This window comes from Nerophis lumbriciformis, linkage group LG21 (genome assembly GCF_033978685.3).
Source record: "Nerophis lumbriciformis linkage group LG21, RoL_Nlum_v2.1, whole genome shotgun sequence".
Lineage (NCBI taxonomy): Eukaryota > Metazoa > Chordata > Actinopteri > Syngnathiformes > Syngnathidae > Nerophis > Nerophis lumbriciformis.
The window spans coordinates 13,264,621-13,280,912 of NC_084568.2; the positions used below are offsets into that span (position 1 = coordinate 13,264,621).

The following is a 16,292-nucleotide window of genomic DNA, read 5'->3' on the forward strand; positions in this document are numbered from 1 at the left end:
TAAAGATGTGTGATGCTGGGATATTAATAACTACAAAATGCAATTTCCTAAGAAATTACGTGTGAATGCTGAAAACCTGAAGCCAACATGTCAGGCAATAAAAAGCAACAGTTAGCACGCGACTCAAAGTGCCAATATGTACGACTTGGGGGTGGACCTTTAAAAAATAGCTAAGAAAAGCTAACAGTAAGCATGTGTCAAGTACCGAAATATGGCTGAGGTGTGCATATTTAAAATAATTGGCCAAAAAAGCTAGCATGCTAATTTTAGCATGTTTAAAAGCTCCATCTGAATGCTGAAATGTTAACAGTTAGCGTCAGATCAAAAATAACTGTTAGCATGTGTCAAGTATCAAAATGTTTGACTCTTTCAAAAAAGTTAACATGCTAACAGTAAACATGTGTCAAGCACCAGAATACGACTGAGGTGTATATCTGAACAATTGGGCAAAAAAGCTAGCTTGTGTACATGCTAACATTAGCATTTAAATGCTCAAAAGCCGAACTGAAATGTTAACAGTTAGCACGCTAGCCAGATAGCGTCAGATAAAATAAACTGTTCGCATGCATCAAGTACCAAAATGTATGAAAAAAAAAAAACCTGAAAAAGGTAACATGCTAACGTTAGCATGGTAACAGTAAGCACCAAAATATGACTGAGGTGTATATCTGAAAAATTGGGCAAAAAAGCTAGCATGCGTGCATACTAACCATCCGCATCTCAATGCTCAAAAGTCGAACTGAAAAGTTAACAGTTACCACGTTAGCCGGATAGCGGCAGATAAAAATAAACTGCATCAAGTAACAAAATGTAGGACTCTTTCAAAAATATCTAAAAAAAATATAAAAAAAAGGTAACATGCTAACGTTAGCATTGTAACAGTCAGCATCTGTCAAGTACCTGGTGTGTATAACTGTGACATTAGCTAAAAAGCTAATGTCAGTTACAGTTAGCATGTGCCAAGTACCATATATAATGTTAGCATGCTACTAATTGACTAACATTAGCAAGGAGCATTTGAACTTGTCTGTTGAGAAATATGGAAAATGTTAAAAACATTTTTTTTAAATTGGCTATTCATTTTGAATGGGAAAACATTTCTCAAAAAATGAGGAGTTTGGGACAGAATAAAAAAGGTCAGGAATAAACTGAACTGATTGAATTTGGAATGGTTTGAATGGGATTAAAATGGGGGGCACAAAAAGGGCGGACTATTGATCATTAGAATACAATATGTGTGAATGCGTCACACAATAATAATAATAGCACTAATACAACATGAGTGAGGAGGAAGATGGCGGAACAAGGAAATGTATGACGTTTGCGGTCAGACGAGCACGCGGCGAGGCTGAAATGCTTGCTACAAACACACGCCACATCAACTAAAGGGTTTTCAAGTGTAAAAGTTCACGTTGGCGGCGCCCTCTTCAGGACGTCTCGCTCACGCAGAGGTCCTTGCACTCTTCCTGCGTGTTGAAGCGGTTGGCGTTGCCGCCGCAGCCGCCGTACCAGAAGCGCTGGCACTGGTTCAGTGTGCCGTCGTAGAACCACATCATGGCGTAGTCCTGGCAAGTGCCCGTGTCCTGGCCCAGGGAGCAGGCGTCTGCGTGGGAGGGACAGACAGGAAGTCATATCAGCGACGTGTCTCTCCAACTCTGACAAAAGTCCTGTCACTTGTTGTACATCTTTGTTACAAGAGACCATGCACCTTCATAAACACTCTTCATCTGATAGCTTGTAGCCAAAGGCTCGTTTCCACACACAATTTAAAACTACACCCATGTAAACCCACTTCAAAGCACGATGGGTAATATGCAAAACACTCTCCCTCTCCACACTTATCCATGTTTGGCACATTTTAGCTGCTTGATATTTCTGATTGATTACAAAACTTTAAGGAGGTTGTCACGGAAGTAAACAAGGTAGAAGTCGAACTTTCACATACTCTTAATAACTAGTTATAATAATTATTAATTATATATCCATTATATTAATATATATATATATATATATATATATATATATATATATATATATATACACATACACATGTATACAAACCCATACACACATATATATATATATATATATATATATATATATATATATATATATATATATATATATATACATACATATGTATATATACATACATATATGTGTATATATATATATAAATATACGTGTGTATATATATATATATATATATACATACGTGTGTATATATATGTATATATATATATATATACTAACGTGTGTATATATATGTATATATATATATGTATATATATATATGTGTGTGTATATATATATATACGTATATATATATATTAAACATATATATATATGTATGTATAGATATATACGTATATATGTATATATACGTATATATATATATATACATATATATATATATCTATATATACACGTTTAATATATATACGTATATATATATATATTATATATACCGGTATACACATACATATGTATATATACATATATATATGTATATATACATACATATATGTATATATACATACATATATGTATATATACATGCATATATATGTATATATATATATATATATACACATGTATATATATACATACGTATATATATACGTATATATATGTATATATATACGTGTATATATATATTAAACGTATATATATATATATATATACACATATATATTGATATATACGTATATAGCTATACATACGTACATATATATCTATATATACGTATGTATGTATGTATATATATATATATATATATATACATACATACAGGTGTGTATATATATATATATATACCTGTATGTATGTATGTATGTATATATACATACATACGTATATATATATATACGTATGTATGTATACGTGTATATATATATACGTATATATCTATATATATACGGTATATATTATATATATACACATACACATATATACACATACACATATATATATACAAATATACACACACACACACACACACACACACACACACACACACAGAAATATATATTAATTAATCGCAAGAGCACCCTGAGACAGTACACACAGTTAAATAATTAAAATACATTTTGCCTTAAGACTGAAGTTGGTGTAGTGATTTTGATATTTTTATTTATACGCTTTCTCTAATTATATTACATATATATATATATTATATCTATATCACTACACCAACTTAAGAACTGTATATATACACTATACATATATAAATATGTGTATGTGTATATATGTATGTATATGTACAGTATGTATATAAATATATGTATATGTGTGTGTGTGTATATATGTATGTTTATTTATATATATATATATATGTATGTATATGTGTGTATATATTTATGTGTATGTATATATATTATATATCTACATTATATATATATGTATAGGCTATATATGTGTGTGTATATATATATATATATATATATATATGTATAGACTATATACAATCTATTTGTATATGTATATGTGTAGGCTATATACAGTATATTATATACATGTATATAATATATATATATATATATATATATATGTATGTATAGGCTATGTATGTTTATATATAATATATATGTATATAATATGTATAGGCTATATATGTTTATATATAATATATATGTATATAATATGTATAGGTTATATATGTTTATATATAATATATATGTATATTATATGTATAGGCTATATATATATATATATATATATATATATATATATATATATATATATATATATATATATATATATATATATATATATATATATATATATATATATATATATATATATATATATTTACATGCTGTCTTCTTTCGGCCCTCAGCCAAATTATTTTAGCCCAATGTGGCCCCCAAGTCACCAAGTTTAGACAGCCCTGGTGTATACAAACAAGCCCAGGGCTCCCACTTACTAAGCATTACGGTGAATTCAATATTTCATGCTCTGTTTCTGCTGTATTTATTTGCCACACATGGAAGGCCGGTTCTTGAAACTAATGCCTACCTTTAACTGGTCCCTGACGCAAAAAAGGGTGGTGAGCCCTGGTCTTACCTCTGAGGCCCGTCGACTGCGTCCCAGCTGCGACGTTGACGTCTGACATGAAACAAACGGTTCTGTTGTGCACGCTTTGCAGTTAGACTGACAGTGGGGGGAGGGGCTTACCGGAGCCTGCGGCGGTCGGCATGCCGACGGCATCCACTTGCCCCGTCTGCTCCTGGAACTGTTCCTGCTCCTTTGGCTGGTCGGCAAACTCCTCCACAAACTGTTGTCTAGACACAAAGTCACATCACCGTCACTTCATGTTCACCTGACTCATCATGCGACGTCACCGCCTTACCCGCCGACGCCGACCTGCCCTCCATCTTTACAGGTCCGCTTCAAAGATGGTGGCGGGTACGTGTTCACGCCCTCTGCAACACACACACACACACAGATTGTTGGGGATATAAAAGTATTGAACGCAAAACGAGCGACTTGTCGTACTAGCTTGATGCTAACTTACATTGGATTTGCCATAGACAGGCTACTATTAGCATTAGCAATTTTAACACCTCACATTTGGTATTGAAAACTACAACTAAGATTATTGTTAGAATAAAACAGCTGGTGTGTAATATGCACTTACATACTTACAGTATAAAGACTATGTAGGGCGCAACATAACACATTGAGCTTCCTGGAAGAATCTACTTCCTTGCTAGACAACATAGCCTAGAGTACTGCCATCTAATGTCTTGGAAGTGCTACTACACTGCAAATGAGATTTAAATGTACAAAATATGACAACTGTACAGCACAGGTATCACAATCAGCTCATTAAAAAAAACAAAAAACATTTTATCATCAAACTATTAATATTTGTTAACACAAACAAAAGTACCGAAAGTTGATACCGTTGAGTACGGGTATCGATTCCCGGGTAAAATGTGAACGGCAGCCATCCTACTTACTGTTGAGTGCGGACATGAAGACCCTGAAGAAGCGGCGCGCGTAGTCTTGCTCGAGGGCTTGGAGGCGGGGCAAGTGGAGCAGGTGCTGCTGGGTGGGGGTGCTGGCCAGCTCCTCCACCTGCGTGCGGTTGTAGCGCTCGCCGACCGTGACGACAAACAGCGCCACGCCCTCACACTTGGCCCTGTGGGAGACGTAGCGCAGCGTGTTGCGGTCTTCGAACGCCGTCTGGGTGCCGACCACGGCCAGCAGGACCTTCTTTCTGCGGGCGGCGCCGCCCTTCAGCAGCACCTCCCTCAGGCTCAGTTCCAGAGCGTGCCCGAGTGCTGACGCGCCGCCTTGTTGTTGCATGGTGCGCAGCAGGTGTGTCTTCATCAGCTGCTGGCTCTGGTAGGCCTGCAGTCCGAACTCCACCTTGGTGTCCCGTGTTCCGCTCTGCTGGACGACGGCCACACGGGCTTGGTTGCCGGCCTGGCGGGGCTGCGGGCTCACGGCCAACTGTTCCACCACGGAGCCCAGCAGCTGCTGGGCGCCGGCGTACTCGTCGGCCTGCATCTCGCGGGAACTGTCCACGACCATGAGCAGGTCGGCGTCCACTTCCTGTGGCTGCGGCGTCTCCTGGATAAAGACGCACTCCTGGGCCCGCCTGCAGGGGTCTGAGGAAGCAAACGACATCACTTCCTGTATTGTTGTCCACATTTACACACACGTGCTGACTGCGCTTCTCACCGTAGCAAACAGCACAGTTCTTCACCCTCCTGAGGTCGGCGGCGGCGTCCCTGCCCAGCACGGCGAAGATGGACTTGCCTGTGTCGTCCAGCTGACAGGAAACACTTATAAATCCCGTGTCGTGAAGGGTTAGGCTCGGATCGCCACACTTACCTCCATGGCGCGGCTAATGCCGGGGGCGTTCCTCAGGGAGATGACGGCCGGCACGATGTCGAGGGCCCGGTACTCCATCACGGCGGTCACGATGTCGCTGGCATCCTGCGACGGCCCGTTGGAGAAAAAGACGGCCACCTTCCTCATCATCGCTCCGGAACGCACGCGTTTGAGGACATTGTGGGCCACAAAGCGCATGGCGCCGCCCAGCTGCCGCCGGTTGGACGTGCGCTCCAGAGCAATGTTCCTCACGGCGTCCAGCAGCTGCGACTTGCGCCGGTAGTCGTGGAAACGGATCAGGTACTTGGTGTAGGCGCTGTAGGCCACCACAGCCACGCGGGCGCCCGTAGGGCAGTTGCTCTCTGCGATGGCCATGTCCTCCAGCAACGAGACCAGTGCCGCACGCTGCCTCTCGAAGGCCGCCGGGGTCACGTCCTCAGACATGTCCAGACCGAAGACCAGCTCGGTGGGGAAGGCTGGACAAGCGCTCCTGTCTGTAGAGCCGTGAAGAAAACTTTGTGTTAGGACGCTTCTCTGACGGACGTTTCTCAGGAATCATGTCCAAAAGGGACACACGCACGCACGCACACACACACGCACACGCACACACGCACACGCACACACACGCACGCACACGCACACACACGCACGCACGCACGCACGCACGCACGCACGCACGCACGCACGCACGCACGCACACGCACACACACACACACAGTCTTGTATTTGTTACCTTCTTGAAACCTGTGAAAAATGCCTACCTCTTTAGGACCACCCTTTCTAGATATATAAAGATTTGTATTTACAACATTAATAATATATACACACTATGCAAGTATAAAAAAGCTTGTTGTGAAAAATTAGTTGGAATTTCACAAGAAAAAGGTCAATTTTACAAGAAAAACTTTGAATTTTGGCAGTGTTATAATAAAAGTCGTCATTTTACTCTACGCAAGTCAAACTTTTACAAGAAAAACTGAACATTTGTGCAATATGACAAAAGTTGGAATTTAACTCAATAACAGACGCAATTATATAAAAAAAGCTTAAAATTTTGGCAATTTTATGAAAAGGGTCGTAATTTTACTCGACAAAAGTCACAATTTTATTAGAAAACTTTAACATTTTGGCAATATTATAATAATAATCGGAATTTTGCTTTGTCAATATTGTGAGAAGTCAGAATTTTATATGACAAAAGTCACCATTTTGCATTAAAAAGTAACAATTTTACATTAAAAAAGTAATAATTTTAAGACAAAATATTGCAATATTACAGAAACAGAAAGAATATGAGAAATTGTTTCCAATTTTATAAGAAAAAAAGCCAACACATTGGAGAAAAAGACTGCTTTTAGGTAACTTTGTTTTGCCATTTTGATAGATGTCACCACCAGGGGTGCAAATGAGACATTCTCTATTAGATGCAATGGTTTTTCGTATTGGGACCATGATTTATGTCCTAACTTGTTCACCGCTCCTCATATGGTATGTACTTTTCCTTGTTGATGTCTCAATAAGGGTAGAAATACAAGAACACACACACACACTCAGGTGTATAGAGTGCATTCGGAAAGTATTCACAGTGCGTCACTTTTTCCATATTTTGTTGTTATTTTGTTATTCCTATATGCAATTAATTCATTTTTGTCCTCAAATTTCAACACACAATACCCTGTAATGACAATGTGAAATAACATTTTTAAAACATTTTTTGCACATTTATAAAAAAGTATAAAAATCACAAATATTCACAGCCTTGGCTATGAAGCTCAAAAGTGGGCTCAGTTGCGTCCTGTTTCAACTGATCATCCTTGAAATGTTCCTACAGCTTAATTGGAGTCAATCAGTGGTAAATTCAGTTGGTTGGACATGATTTGGAAAGGCACACATCTGTCTATATATAGTACAAGGTCCCACACTTGACCAAGAATGAAATAGAAGGAATTGTCTGTAGACCTCCGAGACAGGATTGTCTCCAGGCACAACTCTGGGGAAGAGTATTGAAAATTATCCTTGAAGGTCCCAATGAGCACAGTGGCCTCCATCATCCGTAAATGGAAGACGTTTAGAACCACCAGGACTCTTCCTGGACCTGGCCGGCCGATCGGGGGAGAAGAGCCCTAGTCAGGGAGGTGACCAAGAACCCGAAGGTCACTCTGCATTCCTCTGTGGAGAGAGAAGAACCTTCCAAAAGGACAATTCACCAAGCAGGCCTGTACAGTAGCGTGGCCAGACGGAAGCCATTTCTTAGTAAAAAGTTGGCCAAAATGCACCTGAAAGACTCTGAGACCATGAGAAACAAAATTCTCGAGTCTGATGAGACAATGATTTAAGTCTTTGGCGTGAATGCCAGGCGTCATGTTTGGAAGAAACCAGGCAGCGCTCATCACCAGGCCAATACCATCCCTACAGTGAAGTGGTGGCAGCATCATGCTGTGGGGATGCTTTTCAGCGGCAGGAACTGGGAAACTGGTCAGGATAGAGAGAACGATGAATGCAGTGATGTACAGAGACATCCTGGATGAGGAATGGGCGAAACTGCCCAAAGATAGATGTGGCAAGCTTGTGGCATCGCATTCAAGAAGACTTGAGGCCTTAATTGCTGCCAAAGGTGCATCAACAAAGTATTGAGCAAACAATGTGAATACTTTTGTACATGGATTTTTTTTAGATACCGGTATTTATTTTTATGAATTTGCAAACATTTCGAGAAAAATGTTTTCACATTGTCACTACGGGGTATTGTGCGTAGAACTTTGAGGACAAAAATGAATGTATTCCATTTTGGAATAAGGCTGTGGAAAGAATGAAGTGCTGTGAATACTTTCCGGATGCACTGTACACATACGTATAATACACACACACTTAGGTATATACACACACACGTATTTAAGCATATACAACAAACTCAAGCGCGCACACACACACACACACACACACACACACACATCCAGCCTTTATTAATTTTAGTGGCCTAAAACCAAGGATTCTGTTAGTCTTGACTTGAGTTCCTCCAAAAACATAAAGGGGACATTCCAGGAAGGCGTTGATCCAAAGTCAACACATCACTGGCTAGCGTACTCACCACGTGCATGTGACACACACACACACACACAGGATGTGAACTACGTACCAATGGAGCACGCTGAAATAGAGAAAAGAACTTAGAGCTGATTGAATGACAAGCCAGGCAAGTGGGCATATCCTAAGGTGCTCACCACAGTTGTCTCGGATGTAGGTGATCAGCTGACACTCCTGCAACACAACAACAACAACACTTACAGACAAGCACACCGACACACTGCTGATATCTGACACACACTCACCGTCATGCCTTTGCCTCCAGGCAGACCTCGGAGGCCCTGTGGGACACAGAAGGCGTCACACAGAGACACGACACGCACAAACAGGAAGTCATGTTGCAGCACGTGAACGTTGGCTCAGCCTCAAGCCACTTACCCGGTGCCCGGCGTAGCCCGGGTCTCCAGGCGCGCCCACGGATCCAGGACGGCCTGAGTTCCCCTGCAGGAGTCACACGACAAAACAAACGTCAACAATACGGCAGATCTAAAAGTCTTCTGAGTTTGTGGTTACTCACCCCTCGACCTTGATTTCCTTTGCGGCCCGGGTAGCCTTTAGTTCCCTGAAAGCCGCTTTCGCCCTGACGAGGACAGGAAGAGTTGCTAACAAGCACAACAAAAAGAGTTGCTAACAAGCACAAGAAAGGTTGTTACAAGACGAATCGCTGACCAGCCGTCATTAACAAGCACAAGAAGAGTTGTTGACAAGTACAGGAAAAGTAGGTCCGCAGGAAGAGTCGCCGACGAGCACAAAAAGAGTTGCTCACAAGCAAAAGCACAGGAAAAGTAATTGACGAGCACAAGATTAGTCGCTAACAAGCACAGAAAGAGGTGCTAAATATTTTCTAACAAGCAACGAAACGGTATGAGCGAAGTAAGAGTCGCTTATGAGCAAAGGAACAGTACTACCAAAGGAAAAGTAATTAACGAGCACAAGATTAGTCGCTAACAAGCACAGAAAGAGGTGCTAAAAAGTTTCTAACAAGCAAACGGAACGGAAGGAAGAGTCCATAACTAACACAAGATGAGTCACTAATGAGCAAGAACAGTACGAGCACAGGAAAAGTATTTGACAAGCACAAGATTAGTTGCTAACAAGCACAGAAAGAGGTGCTAAACATTTTCTAACAAGCAACGGAACAGTATGAGCGAAGTAAGAGTCGCTTATGAGCAAAGGAACAGTACTACCAAAGGAAAAGTAATTACCGAGCACAAGATTAGTCGCTGACAAGCACAGAAAGAGGTGTTAAAAAGTTTCTAACAAGCAAACGGAACAGGACGAGCGAAGGAAGAGTCCACAACTAACACAAGATGAGTCACTAATGAGCAAGAACAGTACGAGCACAGGAAAAGTATTTGACAAGCACAAGATTAGTCGCTAACAAGCACAGAAAGAGGTGCTAAACATTTTCTAACAAGCAACGGAACAGGGCGAGCTAAGGAAGAGTCCATAACTAACACAAGATTAGTCACTAATGAGCAAGAACAGTACGAGCACAGGAAAAGTATTTGACAAGCACAAGATTAGTCGCTAACAAGCACAGAAAGAGGTGCTAAACATTTTCTAACAAGCAACGGAACGGTATGATCGAAGTAAGAGTCGCTTATGAGCAAAGGAACAGTACTACCAAAGGAAAAGTAATTGACGAGCACAAGATTAGTCGCTAACAAGCACAGAAAGAGGTGCTAAAAAGTTTCTAACAAGCAAACGGAACGATACGAGCTAAGGAAGAGTCGATAACTAACACAAGATGAGTCACTAATGAGCAAAAACAGTATGAGCACAGGAAAAGTAATTGACGAGCAGCATCTGAGATAGGCTCCAGCGACCCCGAACGGGAAGAGCAGTAGAAAATGGATGGATGGATTAGTCGCTAACAAGCACAGAAAGAGATGCTAAAAGTTTTCTAACAAGCAAAGGAACGGTATGAGCGAAGGACGTACTCTATGAGCAAAAGGAACAGTACGACCAAAGGAAAAGTAACTGACGAGCACAAGATTAGTCGCTAACAAGCACAGAAAGAGGTGCTAAAACGTTTCTAACAAGCAAACGGAACAGGACGAGCTAAGGAAGACTCGACAACTAACACAAGATGAGTCACTAATGAGCAAGAACAGTATGAGCACAGGAAAAGCAATTGACAAGCACAGAAAGAGTTGCTGAAAAGAACAACAAGGGTTGTTGACGAGCACAGGAAGAGTTTTTAACAAGCAAAGGAACAGTAGGAGTGCAGGAAGAGTTGCTAACGAACACAAGAAGCGTCGCAAACAAGCACGAGTAGAGGCACTAATTAGCACAAGAAGAGTCATTAACGAACACAAGATGAGTCGCTAATGAGTAAAGGAGCAGTAAGAGCACCCGAAGCGTTGCGAACAAGCACAAGAAGAGTCCTTAACGGACAAGTGAGTCACTGACGAGTACAAGACGAGTAAACGAATGAGCACAAGAAGATTCCGTAACGAACACATGAGTCGCTAAGGAGTACAAGAAGAGTAAACTAATGAGCACAAGAAGAGTCGCTAACAAACACAAAATGAGTCACTAATGAGCTAAGGAACAGTACGAACACAAGAAGAGTCGTTAATGAACACATGAGTTGCTCACGAGTACAAGAAGAGTCACTAATGAGCACAAGAAGAGTCACTACCGAACACAAGATGAGTCGCTAATGAGAAAAGGAACAGTAAAAGCACAGGAAAAGTAATTGACAAGCACAAGATTAGTTGCGAACAATAAACAGAAAGAGTTGCTGAAAAGCACAGGAAGAGTTTTTAACAAGCAAAGGAACAGTGAGAGTACAGGAAGAGTTGCTCACACGAACACAAGAAGAGTCAATAACAAACACAAGAAGTGTCGCAAACAAGCACAAGTAGAGTCACTAATGAGCACAAGAGTCATTAACGAACACAAGATGAGTCGCTAATGAGTAAAGGAACAGTAAAAGCAGAGGAAAAATCACTAACGAGCACAAGAAGAGTTGTTAGCGAACACCTGAGTAGCTGACGAGTACAAGAAGAGTCACTAACGAGCCCAAGAAGAGTTGTTAACGAACACATGAGTAGCTGACGAGTACAATAAGAGTCACTAATGAGCACAAGAAGAGTCGTTAAAGAACACAAGATGAGTAGCTAATGAGTAAAGGAACAGTAAAAGCACAAGAAGAGTCACTGACGAGCACAAGAACAGTTGTTAACGAACACATGAGTAGCTGACGAGTACAAGAAGAGTCACTAATGAGCACAAGAAGAGTTGTTAACAAACACCTGAGTAGCTGACAAGTACAAGAAGAGTCACTAACGAGCACAAGAAGAGTTGTTAACGAACACCTGAGTAGCTGACGAGTACAAGAAGAGTCACTACTGAGCACAAGAAGAGTTGTTAACGAACACAAGATGAGTCGCCAATGAGTAAAGGAACAGTAAAAGCACTGGAAGAGTCACTAACGAGCACAAGAAGAGTTGTTAACGAACACATGAGTAGCTGACGAGTACAAGAAGAATCACTAATGAGCACAAGTAGAGTCGTTAAAGAACACAAGATGGGTCGCTAATGAGCAAAGGAAAAGTCATTGACAAGCCCAAGATTAGTCGCTAGCACAGAAAGAGTTGCTAACAAGCAAAGGAACAATACGAGAACAGAAAAAGTTGCTAACTCGCTAATGATGACAAGATGAGTCGTTAATGGGGAAAGGAACAGTACATGCACAAAATGAGTCACTAATGAACAAAGGAAGAGTACATGAACAAGATGAGTCGTTAATGAGCAAAGGAACTGTACAAGCACAGGATGTTGTTGTGGCTTGCGCAGCCATTTGAAACACTTGTGATTAAGGGCTATATAAATAAACTTTGATTGATTGATTGAGGATGAGTCACTAATGAGCACAAAAAAAGTTTTTAATGAACACACGAAGAGTTGCAAAGGAACAGTACGAACACAGGCCAGGTGCGTCAAGTTTGTTTATGTCTAGATCAAGCCTAAATAAATCAGAGTGAGACATGAAAGATAAACATGAACTTCTTGAAGCCAGAAGTAAGACTCACCACTAAACCTGGATAGCCTGGGAATCCTGAATCTCCCTGAACACACACACACACACATATATACACAGTCAGCAGAGTAAGTCCACATTAAGTCCAAAGTTTTGGACTGTTGTGGTCTTCACCTTGATGCCATTGGGTCCTGCGGGTCCATATCCGTCCCTCCCATCCTGACCCTGAAGGAATCGCCATGTTTACGTCACATGACTGACAAGAACATTCTCATTGACGTACTCTAACTGCAGCCATCTCTTCTACATCACACATCAAAGAGAAGCTAAACTGTTAAAGCTAAGCTATGATACCCCTGGTGCTTTGGATGTTCAACACACTCACCGGCATCCCTAGCAGGCCCAGCGTTCCTGCAACACCCTGTGGTCCCGGATCTCCCGGTTGGCCCTGAGAGACAAACATGTCTCATTGGACGTTTTTGGTCAAACTTAAGACCTCTCACCTTCTGACCGACACCACCGCGGCGTCCCGTAGAGCCTGCTGTTCCAGTTGAGCCTGGCCCCCCCTGTAGGTGATTGCAAGAACCTTGGTTACATCAACACTGACACGTTGACATGTTAGATGATGTGCTGACCTGTGGTCCAGGAAGTCCAGGGATCCCTCTTGGCCCAGGTTGACCTCTCACCCCTCTAGGGCCCTGCACACGCATCATGGAAGCATTAACATATTAGGAAGCCCTGCTGATCTCTGCTCTTGTCACTCACCTGTGGACCTGAAGCACCTAGACTTCCTCTGAGTCCTGGATCTCCGCGGGCTCCGGCAGCACTCTGTTAGCGCATACACACACACACACACACGTAGAGTTGTTAGTGTTTATTGGCGGCAGAGCACAGAGACCTACGCTGCGATTCGTTCTCCCACCTTGACCCCGATGGCACCTCGTCGTCCGTCCGGACCCTGCCAGCCCACAGACATTGAAGGTGAGGTTGCAAACCAAAAGATGGCTCCCGTAAAGAAAACAAAAATCAACTCAATGATCTTACCGGGTTCCCGATGACGCCGACCTCACCGGGACGTCCGTCCTGCCCGGGTTGTCCCTGTGGATGTACGAGGTCACACGTCAAGGCGTGTAAAGTGACGATCATCTTAGCACGGCACCAAAGGTTCTTACCGGCAAACCGGCATTGCCAACGTCTCCTTTGGATCCTGGCAAGGTGTTGTCGGCGCCGGATTCTCCCTGTTGGACACGCCATGGTCACGGGTGCACATGGAAACCAAAAAGGTTGCAGTCAAACTCACCGGATCTCCTCTCAGTCCTCGCTGTCCTTGCAGCCCTGCTTCCCCCCGGATACCTGGAATACCCTAAGGAACCAAATTGAAGGTGTCAGTCAAGCGGCAGGAGTTTAGAGGTCAACGTGCCTCAGGGGAATTCCATGCTAACAATGCTGGAAACACGCTAACCACGAAAATAATTTCAAATAAGTAATCAAAAAACTGTAAAGTATTTAGTTCAATCTTTTTGCTTACCGGATTTCCTGGGTGTCCTCGCTCCCCTCGACCGCCAGCTTGTCCCATCACGCCCTGCACACGCGTGCAACAACGTCCAAGTCATCCGAATCCTTGTCAGACTTTCCCTAGACAAAGCCTTACCTGCTCGCCGTTGACGCCGTCCAGTCCGTCTTCTCCATCCTCGCCCTGCAATGGCGGACAGACACAGCTGAGTGAGTGATCCCAATCTCCTTCTCAAGGATGCCATTTGTACTCACCCGGTTTCCTCGCAGGCCTCGGGAGCCCTGCGGACGCAAAGAAGAACGTGGTTAATGATGGCGTCCGTGTCTTGTCGTGTGACGCAACACACACAAGTACCTTTGGTCCTCTGAGACCAGAGCAGCCCTGAACGCCCTGAGGTCCGCTGGGCCCGGGACGCCCCCGCTCTCCCTGAAACGCATCAACACCCTGGTGACTCTCTGGTGTGGCACATTTGTAAGAGCTGCCGTTAAGGAAGGAAGAGGTGGACTTACTGGGACGCCCTCTTCCCCTGGGAAGCCAGGGTAACCTCTTTGTCCAGACGGCCCCTAGAAGACAACAAACACCACATCATCCTCCAGCTGGCTCCTCATTTTGGGTATTGCTTCTACCTTTGACCCCGACAGACCCCGAGAGCCACGAACGCCTTCGTGTCCCGAACACTTGCACATGACGTTGCAGCACTCTCTATTTGACACTGTGTCCTGTGGAGAAGAATCAGTAGCAAATAAATGTTTTCCTGCTGAAACACGTTGAGCCATTCAGTAGCCAGCGATAGCATTTAGTCACGAGTCGATAGGTTACGACAGCATTTATCTGACAAGTCGATAGCATTTAGTTAACCATAGGTTACGACAACATTTAACCGACAGGTCAGTAGCTCGTGACAGCATTTAGCAAGCGATAGCATTTATCGGACAGGTTGAAAGCTAGCGATAGCATTTAGTTACCAAGTCGAAAGGTTACGGCAGCATTTAATCAACAATTCTGTAGCTAGTGATAGCATTTAACCAACAATAGCATTTAGCAAGCGATAGCATTTAGCGGACAGCGAACTAGTGATAGGATTTGGTTAACAAGTCAATAGGTTACGACAGCATTTAATTGACAAGTCTGTTAATAAGTTGATGAATTACGACTATTAAACTGACAAGTTGGTAGCTAGTGATAGCAATTAGTGAGCGATAGCAGTTAGCGGATAGGTCAGTAGCTAGGGATAAAATTGACTTAACAAGTCGATAGGTCACGACAGCATTTAATTGACAAGTCAGAAGCTTGTGATAGCATTTAGAGAGCAATAGCATTTAGCGGACAGGTTGGTAGCTAGTGATAGCATTTTGTTAACAGGTCCATAGTTTCCGACAGCATTTTAGTGACAGGTCGCCAGCTAGTGATTGCATTTAGCGAGCGATAGCATTTAGCCGAGAGGTCGGTAACTGGCTATAGCATTTAGTTAAGTTGATCTGTTACAAGAGAATTCAACTGAAAAGTCGGTAGCTAGTGATAGCATTTAGCTGACATGTTGGTAGCTTGGGACAGAATTGAGTTAACAAGTTGATAGGTTACAACAGCATGGAACTGACAAGTCGGTAGCAAGTGATAGCATTTAGCGAGCGATGGCATTTAACTGACAAGTCGGTAGCAGGTGATAGCATTTAGCTGACAAGAAAAACGTACAATCTGTTTGAGGATTGTGCTGCCAACACTCTGCATTCCGATGTCGAGAGGAAGCTTGTAGCCGAACCCTCGGCCGAACTCCAACATCTGCAGCTGGGCAGCGTCCCGCGCCCCCTCCAGGGCCACCATCAGCAGTGCGCTGATACCTGCAAGAAGTCAGTTCATTCA

The 16,292-nt window shown here is 42.5% G+C and overlaps 1 protein-coding gene across 2 annotated transcripts in view; it reads right to left on the reverse strand.

Moving 5' to 3' along the window:
* Positions 1 to 155: 155 nt before the first annotated feature.
* Positions 156 to 16,292, reverse strand: part of col6a4a (collagen, type VI, alpha 4a) — a 47,242-nt gene continuing 31,105 nt past the window's right edge. Inside the window, exons 14-42 of one of the 2 annotated variants that reach the window (XM_061982949.1) lie at positions 16,125 to 16,270; positions 15,059 to 15,151; positions 14,942 to 14,995; positions 14,787 to 14,858; positions 14,687 to 14,713; positions 14,571 to 14,615; positions 14,448 to 14,501; positions 14,220 to 14,282; positions 14,092 to 14,157; positions 13,964 to 14,017; positions 13,842 to 13,877; positions 13,685 to 13,747; positions 13,555 to 13,617; positions 13,423 to 13,485; positions 13,305 to 13,367; positions 13,094 to 13,144; positions 12,972 to 13,007; positions 9,446 to 9,508; positions 9,307 to 9,369; positions 9,174 to 9,209; positions 9,066 to 9,102; positions 8,981 to 8,992; positions 5,845 to 6,338; positions 5,692 to 5,782; positions 4,965 to 5,618; positions 4,352 to 4,424; positions 4,177 to 4,283; positions 4,066 to 4,107; positions 156 to 1,603 (exon numbers count right to left, since the gene is read on the reverse strand). In XM_061982949.1, coding sequence (XP_061838933.1) covers positions 1,428 to 1,603; positions 4,066 to 4,107; positions 4,177 to 4,283; positions 4,352 to 4,424; positions 4,965 to 5,618; positions 5,692 to 5,782; positions 5,845 to 6,338; positions 8,981 to 8,992; positions 9,066 to 9,102; positions 9,174 to 9,209; positions 9,307 to 9,369; positions 9,446 to 9,508; positions 12,972 to 13,007; positions 13,094 to 13,144; positions 13,305 to 13,367; positions 13,423 to 13,485; positions 13,555 to 13,617; positions 13,685 to 13,747; positions 13,842 to 13,877; positions 13,964 to 14,017; positions 14,092 to 14,157; positions 14,220 to 14,282; positions 14,448 to 14,501; positions 14,571 to 14,615; positions 14,687 to 14,713; positions 14,787 to 14,858; positions 14,942 to 14,995; positions 15,059 to 15,151; positions 16,125 to 16,270 — 2,897 coding nt within the window. In that variant the 3' untranslated portion in view covers positions 156 to 1,427. The remainder of the gene's footprint in view (positions 1,604 to 4,065; positions 4,108 to 4,176; positions 4,284 to 4,351; positions 4,425 to 4,964; positions 5,619 to 5,691; positions 5,783 to 5,844; positions 6,339 to 8,980; positions 8,993 to 9,065; positions 9,103 to 9,173; positions 9,210 to 9,306; positions 9,370 to 9,445; positions 9,509 to 12,971; positions 13,008 to 13,093; positions 13,145 to 13,304; positions 13,368 to 13,422; positions 13,486 to 13,554; positions 13,618 to 13,684; positions 13,748 to 13,841; positions 13,878 to 13,963; positions 14,018 to 14,091; positions 14,158 to 14,219; positions 14,283 to 14,447; positions 14,502 to 14,570; positions 14,616 to 14,686; positions 14,714 to 14,786; positions 14,859 to 14,941; positions 14,996 to 15,058; positions 15,152 to 16,124; positions 16,271 to 16,292) is intronic. The other variant, XM_072915550.1, reaches the window with a different exon arrangement.